Raw genomic sequence first — 21,335 nt, 5'->3', positions numbered from 1 at the left:
TTTCTTTTCCCTGATACTTTTCAAGCAATCTAATTCTAAATAACAAAATTTTGAGAAACCTAAGACTGGGTATCATTTCCCAGTTACTGAGGGAATTGACTTACTGATTTGGGTCCTTGTTGAAGATGGTAGAAATTTCAGAAACGTTGAAAGGGAAGCAGGATCCTTTTGGACTCTTGTTTTATTGCGGGGGGGGGGGGGGGGCAGAAAATTGCAGGGCAGCCTTGATGTAGGTAATTCAGATGGTGGAGAGGCTTAACTGTCACTTGAGGAGTTTATATGCACTTTTCACTGACAGCATCTTTTCCTGGAATCAGGACATCTCTGGACTTCAGGATCATGAGTTTCAGATTCGCCATCCAGATTCCCCTGCCCTACTTTACCAGTTTCGATTAGGAGATGAAAAACTCCAGGTAATATATGGCTGTATATTTTCATGGACAGAAAGAAAGCCATCCAGGTTCAGTGAGACTGAGAGAAAGTGTACTTGTCTGAAACCTCATGAGGTCAGAGTCAGAGGGCCGACTGGCTTAGACTGTTCACTAAACCAGCTTTTAAGCCAACAGTAGAATACAGATTAGAATAGTTCCGAGGATCGTCTTTTTAATTAGCCACTATATGATTAGTTATTATTTAGAGAGAGGAGTAGTGTTCTAAGAAATTATAAAGTAGCTTATTGTGCACTTGCATTACATTTTTTAAAAAATTTTATTTATTGAGAGAGAAGGAGCAGGGAGAGGGAGAAGCAGACTTCCTACTCAGGGAGCCACATGTGGGGCTCGCTCCTGGGACCCCTGAGTTATGACCTGAGCAGAAGGCAGACATCTGAGCCACCCAGGCATCCCAGCACTTGCATTACATTTGCTTTGACATTTCTCTCTGGTGTCATATCACTCACTCAGTTGGATGATTTCTGTAACTTTTCTGGCCTCTTGTGCAATGAGGAAATAATGCTACTCCCAAAAACAAATGCTTATTTAGTCCGCCTTCTAGGATCTGATCTGCCAGTTTTGTTTTGGGAAGAACAGAATTTAATGGATCAGTTTTTTCAGAAGACAGTGTCCTTGGTTGATCATTTTTTTTCCTTCCTTGCACAGGCTCCAATGGCTTTGTTTTACCCTGCAACTTTTGGAATTGTAGGACAGAAAATGACAACTTTGCAGCACAGATCCCAGGGAGACCCTGAGGATCCTCATGATGAGCATTACCTGCTAGCCACACAGAGCAAGCAGGAACAGGTCTGCAGTGACTCCAGCGTGAGAGGGGACAGTCTTGCCGCTGCAGCAGTTTGCCTGTCATTAATGGATCATTGGCAGTCACTGCAATATGACTGCATGCTAAAGCTGATACTGTTTTTAGAACTGTATATGAAATGAAGTCCAAATTTAAAATCCAGATGACAGATTTCTTCCTTCAGCAGACGTTAATTCAATTTTCAGAATACCAGTTCATACATTTAAAAGTTAGTTTAATGAAGATACTTTTTGGTGTATACATTATTTCGTTTTTATTCAGTAGGGCATGTTCTCAGTAAAATCTCACCTATTTTAAAAATTATAACTTAAACAGTATGTGGTCTAGGCACAAAGCTGAATACTTTTGTCCAGAGCTAATGGTCCCAATAATAGGATGTCTGATACAGGGGCACAAAAAGCTCTTCCCTGCCAATGAAACAGCAGCTCATGATGGAGAGAGGAGAGCTCTAAACCTTTTCTAGTCCTTGTCCCTGAGCATGAGGTGGTTAGATAAGGTCTGAAAATGAGGGTTCCACAGTAGCTACAGGCGCAAGAATCCTACTGAAATACTCCACTTAAAAATTCTGTTCAAGGGGGAAATGCCCATGTACGCTGACGTATCAATTTTAAAATCCAACGGGTGATAGTAAGGTCGTGAAACTTTCCCTGACTGTTATTGACTACTTTGGAATTGTCAGCACATCCTCCTCTTTTGCACACCACGTTTCAGTACCAGGCGAGCGGGGAGTGGGTCTGGGTGGTTGGCTATGAACTGACATGCATTCCCTTGCACCACAGTGATGCACCTTTGTTTTACGGTGGTGTAAATAGTGCTCCAGGGAGGGGTGGTGTCTAGCTGGGAAACATCCACACTGTTATGTTACAGTCCTACCATCCACTTGATTGTCCTTTTGCTTGATTTAAAGTCTGCCAAAGCTACTGCTGACCGAAAGTCTGCATCCAAACCCATTGGATTTGAGGGGGATCTTCGTGGCCAGTCTTCCGATCTTCCAGAAAGACTCCATGCCCAGGAAGTGGATTTGGGATCCTCCCAGGGAGACTGTCTGATGGCTGGCAATGAGTCTGAGGAGGCTCTCACAGCACTGATGTCCAGGAAGACTGCCATCTCGCTCTTTGAAGGGAAAGCCCTGGGCCTGGATAAAGCCATTCTTCACAGCATCGACTGCTGTTGTAAGCATGGTTTGGAAGCTGGTTGGGTGAAGGAGGCCAAGCTAGAGTGTGGTTGTGCAGCATTGCATGTGCATTGAAAAACTGTGGGGCTCCTGCTTTGTGCTCGCATTGTCTGGTATTAGGAATTGGTTCCTGGCCTTGTTGGGCATATAGCCTACTAGAGGAGACCGAAGAAGTTAAATTGCCGCACAAATTGGAAATTACAACTGTAGCAGGGACTGCAAAGTCGAACTAAAGGATACTGACTTTCAGAGCTTCTGATAGGATTTAGTAAGGGATTTTTATTAGGAGAAAGAAGTGTGGAAGGTGGGAGGCTTGCCAGGGAAGCCTTCCTTGGGGAAGAGCCACTTGAGAGATCTATGAGGTGAATGGGGGTTAGCCTGTCACAGACAGGATGGCATTCCGGGCAGAGGAAGAGGCCTGTGTGGAGGCAGTGTGGCTGGGGGGCTGGGGCCAGGATGGAGCTAGAGAAGCCATGTATACGTGCCACATTGGACGTTGCAGGTCCCTGTGGAGATTTTGGTCCTAATCCTGCAAGTAGCAGGGTGTGTGGTATGGTACTTGTTCACGTTGGTGTTTTGCCAGATTCTTCTGTCTGCATTTCTGAGGATGGGTTGGAGAGAGATCTTTGAGGAGGCTCTTAAACAAGCAAAAGATGGTGGTGACTTGGCCCAGGGTGGTGGTGGATATGTTGAAAAAGAGTTGAAAGAATATCATTGTCTTTTCAGCATCTGATGATACCAAAAAGAAGATGTACAGTTCCATCCTCGTGGTGGGAGGTGGTTTGATGTTTCATAAAGCTCAAGAATTTCTGCAACACAGAATTCTCAACAAAATGCCACCTTCATTCAGGCGAATTATTGAGAATGTGGATGTGATCACAAGGCCCAAGGTCTGTTGTTCATGGTGCAGTTGAATTATATGTACATGAAACCAGGACTGATTCTTTCTAATTATAATGTTGTATGTGGACAGATAAAATCTTGGGAGCCATGAGCTTGCTTCTGGGCAGCTCTTAATTAAAGGTTTGGGCAAGTGAAAAAATTTCAGTAGGTCACAGATTTGGTGCAAGGAGCTTTGGGCTAGGGGTCTGGAGTCCTGGGTGTTCCTCCTGTGCTCTTCAGACTCGCATGACTGACTTCCAAAAGCCATGCCTTTGGAAAAGGACTGGGTAGGGGCAAGAAGACTGGCTGGTCTCCTGTCAGCCAGAACAACTCCAGTTTTTGCTTTCATATCAAGGATTTGTTGCTGGTCCTGGCATATTTACAGATCCTTCTGGCTTGAACTATCTCGGAAAGAAACACAGACCCTGGAATTTAGAGACTGTTGTCTGTATTTCATTATATCCCACGAACAGTTCCTGGGGATGTTCTTATTTAATTTTAATCCTGAGGAAGGGGTATTGGGATATATTTATTCCATTCTAACTTAAGAATAATGATTTCCTTATGTATGTTCCTGCATATGGGCGCCTGTTTGTGGAATAACAGTGAATAGTAGCATCTTCAGTAATAAACACTGAAGTTCTCTTATCAGTTAGAACAGAAAGTTGTCTGTAGTTCATTGGTCCTCTATGGATGAGTCTTTAATGCAGGTTGAAAAATCCGGCTTTTGAGGAATTGACTCAGCAGGGGTTTTTTAGCCCCCAAATTCAAGGAAATGATTAAGTATATGTCTTATATACTTTTGCTGAAATATCTTCTTCACTTCCCTAGGACATGGATCCCCGGCTGATCGCGTGGAAAGGAGGGGCTGTGCTGGCTTGTTTGGACACCACACAGGAACTGTGGATCTACCAGAGAGAGTGGCAGCGCTTTGGTGTCCGCATGTTACGAGAGCGAGCTGCTTTCGTCTGGTAAAAATGGGTAGGAAGTCACAGAAGACCAAAAGCAGGCTTCCTGGTATAAAAGACTCTTAAAGAATATATATATTTTAATTTATTGACTTAGATGCTTATGTTTCATGGAAAATAAATGAATTTTAACTTACGTTGACAATAGGATATTGGTGTGAAATTTTAATCTTCTTTTGTAGCCAGGACATTTACCAATAAATATGAACTTAGTTTTCAGTGGTAAATTCTCCTGCCCCTTTCTCAGGGTCACAGGAGCTCCCTGATGATGCGAAATGTTTTGGCACGCCTTGGTTTAGGTTGACCTCAGTGTCATCAGACAGTCTTACACAGCCACAAAGGGTGGGTGTGTGACTCGCTGTCTGGCCGTGCCATTTTCCTCGTGTGTTAACAGCAGGCACTCATTGTTTTGACTCATGTGTGCTCTTAGAATTCTAAATGGGGAGAGAAAAGGTCCTTTTTTTCTTTTTTTGTTAGATTATAAAAAAGACGGTGACCAGTTGAGCTCTGGATTTCCAGAGGCAAAGACTTAAGGCTGAGCTGGCTGACTTTGTTATTCGACATGCTTCAGGGCGGGCTTGGGGAAAGAAGACAGTCCGTATCTGACCAAAACAGAACAAAAACTGAAAAGGAAAACCCATTTCCTTCCTAAAGCCAAATAGAAACAATTCAGATGTAATTGTTCACTTGTGCAGGTAAATAAGGTGACTGCCGTCCGTATCTTATCTAATAAATAAGGTGGCTGCTGCTTACCAACTTAGTCATCAAGCCCCTAATTTTCCTTTTCCTGAAGAACCAAGAGAAAAGTTCTGGAACTCTTTGTGCTCAGTAAGCTCATTTGACCTTCATCTGCAAACAATCTGAAGCAAAATCTAAGTACAGACAGCTGTTAGCCCCTGTGGTCCCGGCCCTGATGAAGCTTTCAGAGCCCCTGGTCAGCGGAAGAAACACCTTTGCCTGGAGACAGAAGCTGTCAGTGAGCACAGCCCATGGGCTCAGAGAGCTGGGAGCACAGGGGGGATGCCTGATGCCTGCCACTCCCTGCTGGGCATCTGCATCCACCATCTGCACATCCCAAACTGGAGATACTGGAGATAACGGGAGTGGAATGGGAGTGGCAGAGGGGCAGGGAGGTTGACAAAAGTAGGGCTGGAAAAGAGATGGAGGTAAGAGTGGAATATAGAAAGAACAGGATGGCTAGAAGTCTCAGGGCTTGGAGAAACGCTGGTCCTGGTGCATTAGCATAACGATGAGTTTCCCGTGTACGTGATCAGTAGGCGAGGAATGAAGAAGAGTCCATCCCAATAACAAAAGGATTTTACCTTGTGGGTACTATGGAAGATATGTGCCTTCAATCTGAAGATTGTATGCTCTTTATTTTTTTAGCTTAACTAAATAAATTTATACAATATTGATTTTGTTTCTGGGCTGTTTGTACACAATTTATTCATGGCTCCCTAGTTCCAAAAGCAAAATGTATTTTTGTGGGGTTTGGTTTTTTTTTTTTTTAAAAACATAGTATAACCTATTGTTCTTATAACTGGTAGGTGTTGATTCAGAAGAAGTTGGTTTCTGGTCCAAGTTTTGACATAAGCCTTGTCTTTCTGTTACCAGCGCTTATAAATGTGAAAACTGGTCATGCAAGTAAACGATCTTAACCACATTAAACATACTGCCTCAGCCATTACTAAGTGTCTACTTCTGAAGTTGGACATGGTGAGTTTTCACTCTGTGCTTCCTTATTTTGGTTTTTATTTTATCCATAAGACCTGGTTCTTTAAGGATAGTTTTAACCCTTTACAAATACATACTGACAGGTATCCAAGGAAGCTGATCCACATTCTAGGGCAGATTCAGTATTGTACTGTTTGAGAGAGACAAGCATTCGTAGAAAAAGATACTTTTTTTTTTTTTTTAAGATTTTTATTTATTTCACTGAGATCACAAGTAGGCAGAGAGGCAGGCAGAGAAAGAGGAGGGGAAGCAGGCTCCCTGCTGAGCAAAGAGCATGATAGGGGGCTTGATCCTAGGACCCTGGGATCATGACCGGAGCTGAAGGCAGAGGCTTTAACCCACTGAGCCACTGAGGTGCCCCAAAAAAGATACTTTTAGAGGAAAAAGTTGGAAGACATAAAATACCATACATATCTAGTTCTGGTAATTTTTTATTTAAGTAAACTATTACTATAACTCATTTATAAAAAGATTACTTCAAGAGGGCTGACTTTGAACAGAGCAGGAATTATTTGTGTTTTGAACATGAGAAGTCGCATAGTAAACAAGAAACTCTGATTTCTTGATAGTAACCTTTAATAGGTAACTTTGGGCAAAAGTAGACATCAGGTCTGCAGGTAATGGGGGTCGGTGTCTACGTTAAAAGTCACCCGTACAAGATTTGGCTAAGACCTGAATCTAGTTCAGAGGGAGCAGGTCCTCTGCAAGCCCCAATAATACAAGTGGCTGCACATATCCTGCGTCATCTGGTCAGCAGAGAGGATTTCGGCTTGTTACTCCCTATTCTGTTTTAAAAATGGCTTTTGGATCTAATAGAAGGTTTTTTTACCCATGAACTTACTGAGTGAATGAGCAAAGGCTTTACTTCGGTATTCACCAAGTTTAGAGTGTCCGAGAAATAAGTGGTTCTAGTTACTGTGCAGTGCATGGGCTATTCGGGACTGGAGGGTCAGCTGGAGGGTGTTTATCATCGTGTTGTCAGAATGCTTATAGTTCTGCCTTACAGTTCTCCTTGACTTTTAGGAGTGAAGTTGATTTAGCTTTGTAAATTTAGTTTCTGTCCTTCAGTTAATGCTACAGTAGTCAGTAGTATTAGTAACAGTTTTTCGGGCATAAACGTTTTGATTAAGCTAAGATGTACGTATTCATTTAGGAACCCTTCCTACTCCTGTTGCTAAATACAGCAGGTGTCTGTGACGTCTTCCTGCACATAGCCCACACAGGAAACTTCAGAATCATCTGAGATACTTTCCACCTGTAAATGGAGGAGTAGGAAGGCTTCAAGGCCCCTCACTTCTCATGGGCGAGCTACAGGGAACAGGCCGTCAGCCTCTTTCCTGCTGACACCTCCTGCTTGACACGGAGTAGTTCTGTACAGAAAGCGGGCGCGTCCTTCATGAGGTGGTACCTGGGGCAGATGCTGAGCGCGCTGTATTCATCTTTGGTATCAGCCTCTCTAAAATAGACCACCATGTATTTGTGAAGGGGAGTCTGGCTTCTCAGATCACTACAGAAGAGGTTAAAGGCCAGGGGGAACAGGTCTTGAGAATTCTCATGAGGGCTGCCATCACTCCTGCCACAGGTGCCATCGCACCTGGGGCTGACGTCATTGGAAAGGAGGAAGATGACTTTATCCACTGCTTTCTTCTGAGTGGTGAGCCACTGCACCGGACCCATCTCCGCTATTTTCTTTTTCTGCCACTCTTCAAGGATAACCTCACTTCTGCAGTGGTTCTGAAGAAACTCAGTGAAGTGACAAACCGTGTGATGGAAACATATTTCACATGGGTAGACCACAAGAACCTTAATGGGGGGCAGGAGCGTGGTAGTAGGGAAGGGAGCCTTCCTGGTCCTTTCTGTGGGGAGAGAAAGCATTTGTTGTCAGCAAATTTGTGAACAGCAAATAGCAGGCTTTCACTCTGGTCTGAACCACAAATAATAAATGATCCCTTGCTAGGGAAGGCTGGCGGAGCAGCACCAGGGACATTGTTCCTACCAAAGGAAAATGTCCCCAGTGTTCCTTTTAAACATATCACCGGAAACACACTGATGTCTGAACCTTAGAGATGCTTTAAAAGATGTGTTTTCCAAGTTTCTATACTAAATAGGTCCTCTTCAGCCTTATCTTTTCAAGTAAATTCATTGAGGAGGTTTAGGTTTGAGGTACTTTGTTTTAGGTGGGTGGTTGTAATTGTCCTACCCTTAGTGACCTATACAAACAGGGCCACTGACCTGTCCTTCACATCACGTTTTGAGTCAGGTCAGCTCAGTGATTGGACCAACTTCTATCTGCAGGTGGTAAAGGTGTTTTTTGTAGTTGCATAAGATTAGCTGGTACCCCATTTCAGCTGGAACCGAACTGGAATGCTGTGTGTGCTCTAGAACAGAAACTACTTATGAAAGTATTTTAACTATTAACAGGCCAAACCATATCCCCTAAATAGTGGTATTCCCAAGGTCAAGGTTCCACATGGTTTTCTTACTTAGGTTAGGATACGGATCTTGTTCTATCAACAACATCACAAATGACCCAAAGGGTGCATTTATATTTTGTCTCCATGTGGGGGAGAGGAAAAGCAGAGGTTTTCAGTGTATCGGTATAAATACTCTGATTCCTGTATTCAAATCCTTGATATTTTAGAGTTGGCAAGCTCCCTAGAGTATATGAATTCAAGTGAGTGTTGTTCTTAGGCCATGGAAGAATTATTTTTAAAAACTAGGAACTAGCTTTGGAGTACCCATTAGAGGCAAAATGCAATTCACTATTAGCTATCTTTTGCCCATTGCAGTCCTTGTAGATGCCTCAGTGGTAAAAATGAAACCAGTGGTCGTCACCAGATTGGGAGGTCCCCATTGCTGCTTTGCCTTGGGAGGTGTGGCCCTGGCATCGTTACCAGTCTTTTTGGAGAGCTCCTTGGCATTACATCAGGGCGACCTGACTCTTGTCCTAACACCAAAATGTGATTGCCTTTTAAAAAAAAAATTCCAAGTCTTATTTGCTCCTTTGGATTTCTTTAAAGAATGGAATTGTACCGCTTACCGCGCCTCCACCGGAGACAGATCCCAGCGGCCAGCACCCATGTGGCCACCAGCAGAGCGGAGAGGAGAGGCAGCCAGCCACCCAGCATGCCTCTGCCTGGAGAAAACAAAGTTTATTTACCTTCAGCAAAACAAAACCAAATTGATCTCCTTTTTCGGAAGCTTAAGATTTTCATTCTCTACTTTGTAGAAGTTTAGATTCCTATAAAACCAAGAGCTGGTATTATACCTAGGGGGTCTGCAGATTGGTGCGTTTTCCCACAGAGTGTGCAGGCTATGCATCAGATTCTCAAAAGGGATAGGGGACCCAGCAGATTTAAGAAAGTTCCCCCAAAATCATTTTGGCTTTTTACTCCACATACACGCAGGCATTTTCACCATGGTAACTGGAGTTCGCATTGGGTTTTTTTGTTCTTTGATGAATTGATGTTGTGGACACGATTACTTACTTAATACATAGTACGTGTGGAAGCTGTTTTTAAAGGCTGTTTTGTAGGACAAACCTGGGGGGTAGTGCCACCCCCACAGGCTTGTGGGGCAGGTAAGCTCAGGAACTCCCAGGCACTGTGCCCACACCGAAGTCAGGATTGTCAGGCACCTGGGTTGTTAGTTCGTGCGGCTAAGTTTCTCAGAATACCACTTTCTAACTTTTGACTCCACCAGGTGTCAAAAAAAGCTAGTTCTGGGAACATTTTTATAATTTGCCTCTCTGTAGCGAGAGAACTGACACCTCTGAATGCAGAGAGACATTTTGCCAAACTACTGCTGTCAGGCATCAGTGAGGCATGTCCTTTGGGGCTCATAGTCCTCATTTGTCATCCAAATGTTGGCTGTGTGACCACACCACGCTACTGTCACAGGCAGGCCAGGGCCACTGAGTCTGGTCAGAAAACCACAGTGCCATGAAAGGTCCCTTCTCCTCTGCACTGGGTCCTCTAAGGCTGCTGACTTTCCGGCCCGTCCCTGTAGCACTCCACACATCCATTTTGCCCTGTTTATCCCCCCCTTCCTGTGTGTACCCTGTTTCGTAAAGGATCCTGCGTTGAATTCATACACCAAGACTTCATTCTCAGTCTGGGGCAGCTTCGACCTCTGGCCCCGCACTCCAGCCCTGCGTGCGCGGGCAGGATTCCCTTGCCCTCCCGTGGGGCAGATGCACGCCCTGGGACACAGCGAATGGTGCGCCACTGGTGGGGCCCCTTGGGCCCTGAACCTCTCTGGCAACCCTGCAGAAAAGTCTGGGCACTTACGACTATCCCAGGGGAAGGACGTGCCTGCTGACGGGCAGAGCACAACTGTTCCTTTGCGTCTGATGCAGTCATTGCCACAAGTGTGGAAGTACGGAGTCAGCTGAGGGAAACACAAGAGGCTCAGGAAGTTTCCATCATGCTTCAGAGCAAAACCTCAGCCCCATGCCTGTTCCCACCAAAACTCCTTCTCTTCTGGTTTGCACGGGGCCCCCACCCCAGCATGGTAATGAGGTATTTTTCCCTTGGGCACACTTTCATAACAAAGCCCTAAAATCTAAACTAGGGACCCAAGACTGAACACCTTCCGACTCCTGAATTGTGAACCTAAACTTTGTACAGTGTTGCTACCATGCTGGTTTCCTTATCTAAAAGGGTTGGTCACATCCTAATTCATATGCAAATACTTCCTCTAAAGAAACCCAGAGCAGCAGAGCTCCTAGTAACAGACACCTCCCCAGGGACTAGGAAAGTCTAGTTCCCTGGAAAAGGGGCGCGGTCATGCGGTCATAATATGCTGACAGGAACCTGCTCCCTCTGGCGCCTCTGAGTACTGCCTTTATGTTCCAGGGGATGAGCAACAAAAAGCTCCTTCGATCTTGGGCATGGCTGTGTCCCACTATGACCCTCCATGTCCCCACGTCATAAACCTGGAGCTGAAAGAGACCCGAGAGCATCTGCTGGTCCAACTTCCTGTTCCCAGCAGAGTCAAAGGTGGCGGCTGCCCTTCAAAGTTCCTACACTGATTGCAACCCAAACCCTCTGCTTTCCAATCCTTTGTTGCTTCGTTTTGCAGTTGGGACAATTAAATGGTACTGCTGTCTCAGAATGACTGTGAGGCTCAGTGACTAAAAACGGAAAGTCAAAGCCAGGAATAAAAGCAAAAGGGACTGTGACCTGGCTCTGGCCAGGCCCTCACTTCTGTAGCCCCCAAGGCAGGGACCCCTGCGGAGGTCCCTGAGTGCCAGGTGACGGACAGGAGAGTGTTGCAGGAGGGAGCTCATGGAAGCCGCTGGAAACAGCAATGTACAGCAGCCCGGCTCTGTGTGTCCAGCTCCCCCCACGCCCCGCCCCACAACACCTCATTAAGCCTTACCTGGACCACAGCACCTTCACTTTCCCCGGTCACTGGGATCACCACCGAAGTGCGACTTGGGGGTGTGTTCTGGTGCAGGTGACATGAGACAAAATCGAGAATCATCGTGAAGCATATGAATGAGGACAGCAACCAGCCAGTGAAGGAACTGCTCTTCCCAGACTCTCAGTTCACTAGACCGTGTGAACAAGCATCCACTTCCTACTTAGAAAATGTCTACTTTTGTTGGTTTTGAATTCTTGGGGCCATTTCCAGGGATGTTCCCCGGGACTTGTTTCTCTAACAATCTAAAGAGCCCAGCACGTCTGGACGACGGACAGTCCTGTCTGCGCTCGGTTGGCATTGAGAGCCTGTTCAGGGCATCCTAGAGTTTCTACATTTTTCGTCACCAAGGTGAGGAAGGTTGGAGGTTGAGGATGGGGGTGGTGTTAGGAAATGAAGGGAAGAAGTACCTCCAGCATGTTAGAAAACCCAATGACAACATTATTTTGGATGAGAGCCATGTATTTGTTTCCAAGGGGGCTGGTTGTAAAATTCACTTCTACGGCTGTCCCATTCTTCTTGCAAGCGGTGATGTTGGGATCCCACAGACTTCCTGAGTCAAGAGAGAACCACAGGGATGGAGTTGCAAAGCGTCGCTCACTGAAGTCCCCCAAAGGCTTGACAAAAATCTAAGTTCTCAGGCGTACTTGCAGCCAAGAGATATGGGCTTGACAGCACAGTGTACTTTGTACTAATCCTTGCTCCCAGAACCTCAAAGTACCTGCTACCCATGAAAGTTTAGGGGCCCCGTGTCACTGCTTTGCATAAGATAGCTTCCCTGGGCTGGGGGTGGTGGGAGCCACAGATCTGGTTCTACTACTCACTTCTATTCTCAACATCCATTTTTGAGTCAAGGGTAGGGTCAGCATTTTCTCCTTTCCAGGATGGGGAGGAGGAGCCACAGGCCACAAGATAGGGCTAAGATAGGGCGAGTGAATTCAGGGTCAGAACTGCAGCTACTAGAACATTCTGGGTTCATCAGACCATTCTGCTGGCTTTACTGAATGTGAAGAAATAAGGAAATGCCTCCTCGCTTAGCAGGTAAAAGAGTATATATGTATATACCATGTATATGACAGGATGTTTGTCCTGGGGCACCCACCAGATTGTACATACTGTGTTTGACTGTTTTCATGTATGTTGGAGGTAGTGTTCTTTGATTGTACTGATTTTGTTTGGCAGTTTTGTGAAATATTTTATAATGTCCCTGCCTGGGGACCTGTTAGAAAGCACTTTATTTTTTATATATTAAATATTTATGTGTGTAAAAAAAAAAAAAAAAAAATCTCACGGGCCTGCTCTGTGGGAAAGAGTCAGTTGACTGTTGTGACTTGCAAATCAGCACCAGGTTCGCTTCCACCAGATGATAGCATGGATTGTTTCCCCCACCTGGGAGAGCATTTCGGGCCCTAGCTCAGAACTGTCTTTAGGAGTGGGGGCTCTAGGACTGACTGCAGGTCCTCAGAGCTCCTCACACTCACCGTGCCCCCCCCCCACAGTCCAGATGTCTTCTGGTGGGGGGCCAGAGCAGAGACACAAAGCTCCAAGTCGGCCTTGTGCCGAGGAGGCCACATGGGGCTCAGTCTGACAGGGTGCGCGGGGATGCCTTGTGGGGTTGGGGGACCTAAAAGATAGGGATGGATCCCTCATATCCCACCAGCCTCCTCAGCGTCCCAAGACCCTATTTCCCAGAAATTTACACACGCCCTTGTAAGACCCTTGGGAATGAGACACTGGGGACTGGTTATCTGGAAGGGACTTACTCCAAAATTCAAAGGGCAGTGGCAGATTCTAATAGCCTAGCATGTGAGAGGGGAACCCTGGTGATGAATACGCTTCTGGGTCATGACTTGAGCTAACACGCCCACCTTGAATGTTGGCTAATCCAAGCAGAAGGCTCCCAGGCCCCCTGTGGCCAGAGGTCAGTGGTGTTGCTGTCCCAGAAGGGGCGAGGACTCAGGGATTCCCCTCCAACCAGGAGGGCCTTCCGCCAGCACCACCAGCAGTGCAGTTGGGACAGAAATGATCATTCCACCAAGGCGGTGGGTGTTCTCCTATGACCGCCGCTCACTGCCTACACCTACTCGGAGTCGGCCCTTCTCTGGACAGGCTGATTCAGTGGGCTCACTGCCAGCGGGGGGTCAGCCTGCTCTGTGCAACTCTCGGCCTCAGTTTCTTCGTGGAAGATGGACTGAGCTGTGTGGGCTCCAGTTTCTTCTAGTAACAAAGGCAAATGCCGTATTTACTTACCTGCCTCGACGCACTTTTTTTTGTATCTCATTATGCGGCTTAGGCAGCCTGGAGATTTGAATGAAAGTTTTGTTTTAGAAAAAGGTATCTGCCCCACTTCCTTGCCAACAAGTACACACAACACAGGCTTGCCACACTTGCCACGAATGGCCAGAACGTTCAAGATGCGAGGTTCAGAGAGCAAATTTAAACGGGACGCTCACATTTGACTGTTAAGCAGATCACCCAAAAGTGATAGCCAGAGTCTGATTTTAAAACAATCTTTATCAGAATAGTACCTGTGAGCCCCAGGAGAAGACTCAACCTTGATAATATATGTAAATACTGCCCCTTCCCGGAGGTGGAGCTTAACCCACACGCCACACCCACAACCCCAGAGTGGGGCAGATTGAGTCACTTGTCTTCAAAAACCGGAGTGGAGAAATGGAAAGCCAGTAGATGTCAATGGAGATGGCTGGCAGATAGCAGCGACATCGTGGTGATGTCACCCACCCCTGCTAGGAGGCAGTGGGAAGGACACTCCACCTCTACATGGTCTCCAAAAACCCACATCCCCAGGCTCATCAGCAGATGAACATCAGACGACCCAGACTAGGGGACATTCTTAGGATGCCCGGCCACCCCTCCAGATTGTCAAGGTCACGAGGACTTAAGACTCGAAGCCTGTCACAACCAGAGGAGACAGGCGATGCAAGGACTGAATGTGACTGGAGCAGAAAGCGGGCATTCACGGAAAAGCAGGTGACATCACAATAAAGTCTGGAGTTTAGTTAATGGAAGTGTACCCCTGTGGGTTTCTTAGTTTTGACACATGTAACCACAGTAACGTGACAGGTTCCGATGCGGGACACGGGGTGAGAGCCCTTGGGAATGCTTTGGACATCTACACCACTCTTGGTACTATCTTTGCAAACTTATTCCAAAATCAGACATTTCTGTTTTTTAAAAATGAGGTTTGGTCTCATCAAGAAATCTGGAACACCCTGGGCCTCGAGTTCAAAGAACAGCAAGGAATTGGGAACTGCCCCCTTTGGCTTAGATGCTTTGCCAGGGACAGAGGACAGGACTGGAAGACAGAAGAGGTGACCCAGCCTAGGTGAGGATGACATGGGGACTGCTGTAGCCAGGCACCGTGCTGGACCCTCCCCACGCGACACCGTGATCCTCTGTCCCGCTCATGGCAGCCCCGTGTGTGACGCCGCAGGTGTGACACTCGAGGGCTGCTTGTGGGCTGTGGAGTAGTGGAGATGACCCAGTGTTCAGCTCGGTGCCACCCTGCCTCTCGCCGACAGCCCCGGATCCTCTGGAGGCTGAGACCCAGCCGCTCCTCAGACCCCACAGCCTGCTAACCCAGACTGAACAGACTTTGTGCAAGAAACATTTTGCCTCAACGTTAAGAGCAGTGAAAGTCATTGACTGAGAACGACCAGCGTGGGAATGCCAGCATCACTTGGGCTGTGTGTGTGTGACCCAGGGCAAATTTCTGAAGCTCTCGGGTCTTTATCTGTGCAATGGGGCTCTCCCCACCTCGGGGTTGTTGGAAGCTTCAGTAAGAGGCTGCGTGTCAGATGCTCAGCATGGGGTCCGACGCAGGAATGGGCTGTCCCCTACGAATGATCTGACTTACTCCTCTCCCCCACTCTGTGAGGGAGACACAGTTACTGTGTGGTTACTACGTCTGTACATCACAGATGAGGAAACCAGACTCGGCGGGGCCAAAGGCTTTGTCCAAGGCCCCCCAGCCTCTCTGAACCAAACCAGACGCCCCGCGGCAGGCATCCCAGCCAGACAGAGTGGAGAGGGGGACTTACCTGGCGAGGTGAAGTTCACAGACATGGAGGGGGGGTCTTCATTCATATTGGCATTGGGGATATTGTGGGCCCCGATGAAGTAGACTGTGTTCGGCTCTACAGGAAAGCCTGTGTAGAAAAACGTCCACTGAAAGGCAAAGCAAAGAGCCCCTGAATTTCCGAAACACACACCTTCGTGTGCTGCCCTTCTCATTTATAATTGCCTGTCCTGAACCTACTGCTGACACGGAGGTCTCCAGCCGAGGTCTGCTTCGGGAACGTAGCCCGCACAGTTTGCCAGGGTAAGTCGCAGCATCAGAGAAGCATAAGCTTTTAGAGCCAGGATCGAATTTAAGTTCAGCACCCCTCACTTTGCTGATGGGGAAACTGAGGCCCGGAGACGCTGACTTGCCCAAGGCATACAGGCCGGAAGTGGCCAGGCAGCCAGCTCCAGGCGGTCACCGCCTCCCTCCAAGTGACGGGGCCAGCCAAAAGGACAGTTAGCCAGGGCCTCCCTCCACATGCTCACCCGGCCGCCGGTCCGTGGGGTCTGAGTCTGGAAAGCTTCCGTGTAATTGCATCTCACGCAGCTGTAGGACCACGCACTGCTCTTGCCTGTCACGCAGATCTTGGTGGCCTTCAGGAAGCGAATGCTGGCTGTAGGGAAAGGCAAGAGGGCTGTTGTGGATCGAGCACCTACTCATGGCCAGCCGGATGCTAGAACGCCTCACCACCCATCTCAGTTCATACAACCGTCCCGGAAGGCAGGTGTCCCGGTGCCCATGTAACAGGGGAGGCGCGGGAGGCGTGGGGGGATTTCAGGGAGCCCTAAGCTTACAGAGCTCCTCAGCGGTAGACGTGGACTCAGCTCTCAAGACCACACTCTTGGGTGGCTCAGTGGGTTAAGTCTCTGCCTTCGGCTCAGGTCATGATCTCAGGGTCCTGGGATCGAGGGATCAGCAGGGAGTCTGCTCCCCACACTCCCCGCCTGCCTCTCTGCCTACTTGTGATCTCTGTCTGTCAAATAAATAAATAAACTCTTTTTAAAAAGACCACGCTCTTTTCTCCGCACAGTGAAGCCCCAGTCTCACAGGGTCCTGCCAAGGGGACTCCAGCTCTGCACTACTGTGCGAGTCTGTCAGGGAGAACAGGCTCCCCCCCCAGAGCAGCACCCCAAGACCATGCCAGTTCTGAGCACCCCTGCTCTCCCCCATTCCCTGCCTGTCTAAGGCTCACTACTCCTTCAGGGCCCAGCTCCCCAGGAATAGCAGCTAACAAATGCTGGTGCCCGCCCTGTGCGAGGCACGGGGCCCCCGCCCTCCTGCCCCTCCTGAGGGCCCTCTCCTGCTCGCCCTGGACCTGTCCCACTCAGATGGAGCACAGCCCCTTTCCAGGTGCCCGGGACAAGGAGCCCATGCCCCTGTGCCCCTGTGGCTGAGCGTGCCGCCCCCTGCCCCCTGAGAGCCCTCCCCCATGGTAACAGTAGCCGCCTCCCCTGTCTGTGCCAGGCCTTCCTGGATGCCTGACGCGGTGGACTTTAACAGAATCAAGCCAGTGGAAACCAGGGTAACGGGCTCTCGGTCTGCAGGGTTGGTTCACGGGAGGAACTCACAAGCTGCCTTGGGGCAATGCCAGAACCTTCACGATGCCATGTGGGAAACGGAAGAGTAATGAACCTGAGCCAGCACTTGCCCTAAACTCAGGGCGATCATCTCAGTTTTCCTCCATGAAGTGAAAGGACATACAGGAGAGAACACAGATCCGAAGTAGACCCCGTGGTGAGTGATCGCACTCGTGCAGTCAGCACCGAGGCCGAGAAACAGCCTGGGAGTGCCCTTCATGCTTCCTGCCAGCCTCTCCCGAGCCAAGAGTCACCACGGCCATGACTTATACTAGCCGCTCGGGTTTGCGTTCAGATGTGCGTGTGGACTCCTGGGTCTGGCTCCTCTGGTCCGTGAGATTCACCCGCGCTGGGTTTAGCTACAGGTCGTTCACGCTCATCGCTGCCCTGGATTGGTTTTGTAATTCTACTGTCGGCAGGCCTCTGATGTGTCCCAGTCTGGGACTGTTATTAGAATAATGCTACCAGGAATCACCTAGAACAGTAGTCCCCTCTTGTCTGCAGGGCACATGTTCCAAGACCCACAGTGGAGGCCTGAAGCTGTGAGAAGTCCCAAACTCTCATATATCCTCCGTGTTTTCCTCCACATACATACCTCTGCTAAAGTTTATAAACCCAGCGCAGCAAGAGTGAGCATTAATAACAATAGAACCGTTCTAACAAACAGACGGTAATAGAAGTTCCGTGAATGTGGCCTCTCTGAAACGGTCTGATTGTACTGGGCTCGCCCTTCTGCGCACGGAGGTAAGGGAGGGGAATGGCAGACACCCGGTGACAGAGCGTTAGGCCCCTGTGGACCCGCAGAAGGTAGGTCAGAAGGAGGCTCATCGCTTCCAGACTCCGGCTGGCCCCACATTTAGCCACGGAAAGCAAGACCACAGATGAAGGGAGACCACAGTAGGAGGCATTGGGTGCGCCTTGCCTGTATTGTTGGGTTTCTGCCAGGGGTGGGATGACTGGGCTGCACAGTCTGCACTTCTCTGCTCTACTGGACGCTTCAGGCTTTATTGCTTGGTACCAACTTACCATCAGCCCGGAGTCTCCAGCTGATGTTCATCGAGATGGAATAGTTGTCCATTGCAACGCCGCTTGTAACAGGCTCCACTCGGAGGTCCCCCAAGTCTCCTGGGGTCAGAGTGTGTTGGACCATCCACTCTGGAGACGGTCCTGGGAAGAGGCAAAACTGCTTGGGACACTCTTCTCCTGGCCCCGTCCAGTGCCATCTCATCTCACTGTCCCACCCTGACCTGTCCTTCGGTCATGATTCATCTCTTCCTGCTGCTAAGGCAGGCCAGGCCTGATCTTTCTTAGTGCTTGCCTGATTTATGGCGGAGATTTCAGGCTCCAGCCCACAGGGCACTCAGGACCGCTCCACGGGCCTGTCCTATGAATCTGACCTGCTCGTTAGGTCGGTCCTGCCTTCGGAGCACCTCAGCCTGCACTCCAGCCCGCTGGCCCACACCTGCCCTTCCTACCTCCTAATCCTCGCCGGTACCATCTCTCCTCCAGCTCATCCTTTCCATCCCTATTTCTTGGGCAAGACCCCACCCACCCTTCAAATACCACCATCTCAAACACTCCTTCTTCTCTGAAACACTGGCTTCCTGTTCTCAACTGTAAGTGACCGCCTATCACAGCATTTGATCTCCCAGAAGTGGCCCGCTTCCTTCCCCACTAAATGGTGATTGCTGCTGCCTGTGCCCCTCTTATTGGCCAGGGAGCCAGCCCATATGAAACACTGGGAGCTCTGCCTTGCCAGGGAGACACTTCGCCCACATCAGCTAACGAAGCAATGTTTCACTCTGTACCTGGTCTCCCATGACCCATTGCCTGGACTTGGACCCCCTAAAAGTCCAACGGCTCTGTCAGTGTAAAGCCCCAAATACCCATTCCCTAGCACACCTACCGGGCTCAGAGCCACACTGAATCGTCTGCAAGAGAGAAAGAAAGTGTCATGTTGAATGCTAGCAAACCCTAAGCCTTCATTTGCCAAATTAGACAAAACACCATCTTTTTCCTTTTCTTTTTTAAAGATTTTATTTATTTGACAGAGCACAAGTGGGGGAGCAGCAGGCAGAGGCAGAGGGAGAAGCAGGCTCCCCACCGAGCAGAGAGCCAATGCAGGACTTGATCCCAGGACTCTGGGATCATGACCTGAGCCAAAGCAGACACTTAACTGACTGAGCCACCCAGGGGGACCCTAAAACCATCTTTTTTCTTAAAATGCATATGTAAGTGGCAAACTTTTAGAGAAAAGCTGGGGTGAGTCCACTTCAGTTTGGGGGAGACTGAGCTAAGCTTTGTAGGCTACGATGAACCTGACATTAGCTATTACGTACTTGATCTTCAAGCCTGCTCATCACCTCACTTAAAAACTAGAGATGGGTCGCCGCCCCTCTCTGTGCCTCACCCCACTTCCCCTGCTATAAGCAGGGGTGACTCTGGACTGTCATGAAGACCCCTTCACACTCTGTTGTTCAACTGCAGATTTTCAGGACCATCTAGAGTATTTATTGATTCTCCCCAGGTTAAGGACCAAGCTGTGCGAAGAAGATAAACAGAAGCAAGCCATAACTGCAGGCAGGCCATGGTGCCTTCCCAGGGCCTTTTAAATAGTCCTCCTCTGATACGAACTCAGCTGTGACTGTGATTTCATCCTGTTATCTTTTTAAAAGATAAAAGAGCTTTTAAAAAATAAGTATGTATCATTAGTGTCCAAGGAAGGCCAGTACTACATCCCTTGGAGGCAATGGCTCATGTCTTTTTAAGCAATAAATAAATAAATAAATAAATAAATAAAATTAATAATAATAATACTCATAATAATAATAATTAGTACTTTCGTTTTGGAATAAAATGCTGGACCTAAAATAGTTAACTTTCAGGCAGCAGCAAGTTCCAATAACAAGACCCTATAGGCTAAAAGGCCAGCGATTTGCTATCTGATACCTCTCAGCCTGAACATTTCCAAAATCTTGTATGAAAGAAGGCAAGGCTTTTGATGGTTTGAGTAATCCGGGTTTGTTAGTCCCTCATCTTTGTCTTTTTACAGCTGAACTCCATGTAATATCAGACTTTTTTTTTTCTTCTTCTTCTTCTTTTTTTTTAAACAAGCCACTATAGTGGGAGCTGAGTTCTAGTCAAAGGGCTGGAGAGACAAATTTTGGAAGAAGCAAAGCAACAAGGATAGTAGGGGGAGACATCAGGTAACATGAATGCGGCTTATCTTTCCATAGCCATCAACAAGTTACCACCAGCTTTTATGCGCTATGCTATGCTAGGAGGGCAGAGATATAGGTTCAAACGCTCTTTGGGAGATTCTCCTTCGTTGGTAACCCAGAAGATTCCCTCAATCCTTCAGGGCACTGGGGAAGAAAGGAAACCCAGCCAGAGTCCGAAAGCTCCCCAGCTCCAGGGTCATATTACCCCAGCGGGCATCAACATGGCAAAAAGGGCAAGTGGTGATGGCGATACGGTTCTTGCGCCCAAAGTGGGGCAGCCCTCAAGACTGCGAACAATAGGGCGCCTGGGTGGCTCAGTGGTGTAAGCCGCTGCCTTCGGCTCAGGTCATGATCTCAGGTCCCGGGATCGAGTCCCGCATCGGGCTCTCTGCTCAGCAGAGAGCCTGCTTCCCTCCCTCTCTCTCTCTGCCTGCCTCTCCATCTACTCGTGATTTCTCTCTGTCAAATAAATAAATAAAATCTTTAAAAAAAAAAAAAAAAGACTGCGAACAATAAAAATGTTGACTGAGCACCTACTACGTGCCACGCTCTTTGCGGCCGTCTTGCACGCCCTGTCGCTGCTTCTCACTAGATCCGAGTGAGTGAGCTGGGTATGACTCTTCCCTTTATAGACGAGGACACAGAGCCTCGGGGAGCATGAATGACTGAGTCTAGAACGCTAGCTGGCATTTGAGTCCGGGTCCATCTGACGACGCCCCTAGCTCCAGCAACCTGAAGCCCAGGGTAGCCTGGCCAGGACCCTTCGGGCGGCCCCAGGGGGTGCGGACGTGCCCCTTCTCCGTGAACCGGCTTGAGTTGGGGCGCGCGGGGAGGGGGGGCATCGGACGCCGTCGGGGTCCGGGCTGGAGGGACCGAACGCAAGAAAGGGGCACGGGCGGAGGCTTACCGGCTCTGGGGACGCCGCTCCCCAGCACAGCGTAGCCAGGCTCAGCAGCACGAGCGACATCGCGAAGCCCGGGCTAGCCTCCAGGCGGCCGCGCTCTTAACTCGGCGCCC

The 21,335-nt window shown here is 48.5% G+C and overlaps 2 protein-coding genes across 7 annotated transcripts in view; one reads left to right on the top strand and one right to left on the bottom strand.

Annotated features, from left to right (window-relative positions):
- The window catches only part of ACTR8 (actin related protein 8), a 21,637-nt gene extending 12,516 nt beyond the window's left edge, over positions 1-9,121 (top strand). For 2 of the 4 annotated variants that reach the window (XM_059389965.1, XM_059389967.1), the window contains exons 9-13: positions 318-413; positions 1,098-1,238; positions 2,162-2,426; positions 3,155-3,318; positions 4,142-5,693. In XM_059389965.1, the coding sequence (XP_059245948.1) occupies positions 318-413; positions 1,098-1,238; positions 2,162-2,426; positions 3,155-3,318; positions 4,142-4,285 (810 nt within the window). In that variant the 3' untranslated portion in view covers positions 4,286-5,693. Of the gene's footprint in view, positions 1-317; positions 414-1,097; positions 1,239-2,161; positions 2,427-3,154; positions 3,319-4,141; positions 5,694-5,892; positions 5,995-9,032 lie in introns of those variants that run through there. The other 2 variants (XR_009402369.1, XM_059389966.1) reach the window with 2 other exon arrangements.
- IL17RB (interleukin 17 receptor B) lies at positions 6,218-21,335 on the bottom strand. 3 transcript variants are annotated; one of them, XM_059389973.1, is made up of 11 exons: positions 21,226-21,335; positions 19,004-19,028; positions 18,124-18,264; positions 16,006-16,133; positions 15,498-15,624; positions 13,687-13,734; positions 11,847-11,989; positions 11,395-11,463; positions 10,302-10,401; positions 9,053-9,148; positions 6,218-7,868 (listed from the first exon to the last, which is right to left on the bottom strand). In XM_059389973.1, exons 1-11 carry the CDS (start codon positions 21,283-21,285, stop codon positions 7,321-7,323), a joined length of 1,485 nt encoding a protein of 494 aa, XP_059245956.1. In that variant the 5' UTR covers positions 21,286-21,335; the 3' UTR covers positions 6,218-7,320. The 3 variants fall into 3 exon arrangements, with proteins under 3 accessions (XP_059245956.1, XP_059245957.1, XP_059245958.1); XM_059389974.1 differs by lacking the exon at positions 13,687-13,734; XM_059389975.1 differs by lacking the exon at positions 19,004-19,028 and having other exon boundaries at positions 21,226-21,309.

Source organism: Mustela nigripes, chromosome 2 (genome assembly GCF_022355385.1).
Source record: "Mustela nigripes isolate SB6536 chromosome 2, MUSNIG.SB6536, whole genome shotgun sequence".
Taxonomy (NCBI): Eukaryota; Metazoa; Chordata; class Mammalia; order Carnivora; family Mustelidae; genus Mustela; species Mustela nigripes.
This window is presented reverse-complemented; position numbering and strand designations above follow the sequence as displayed.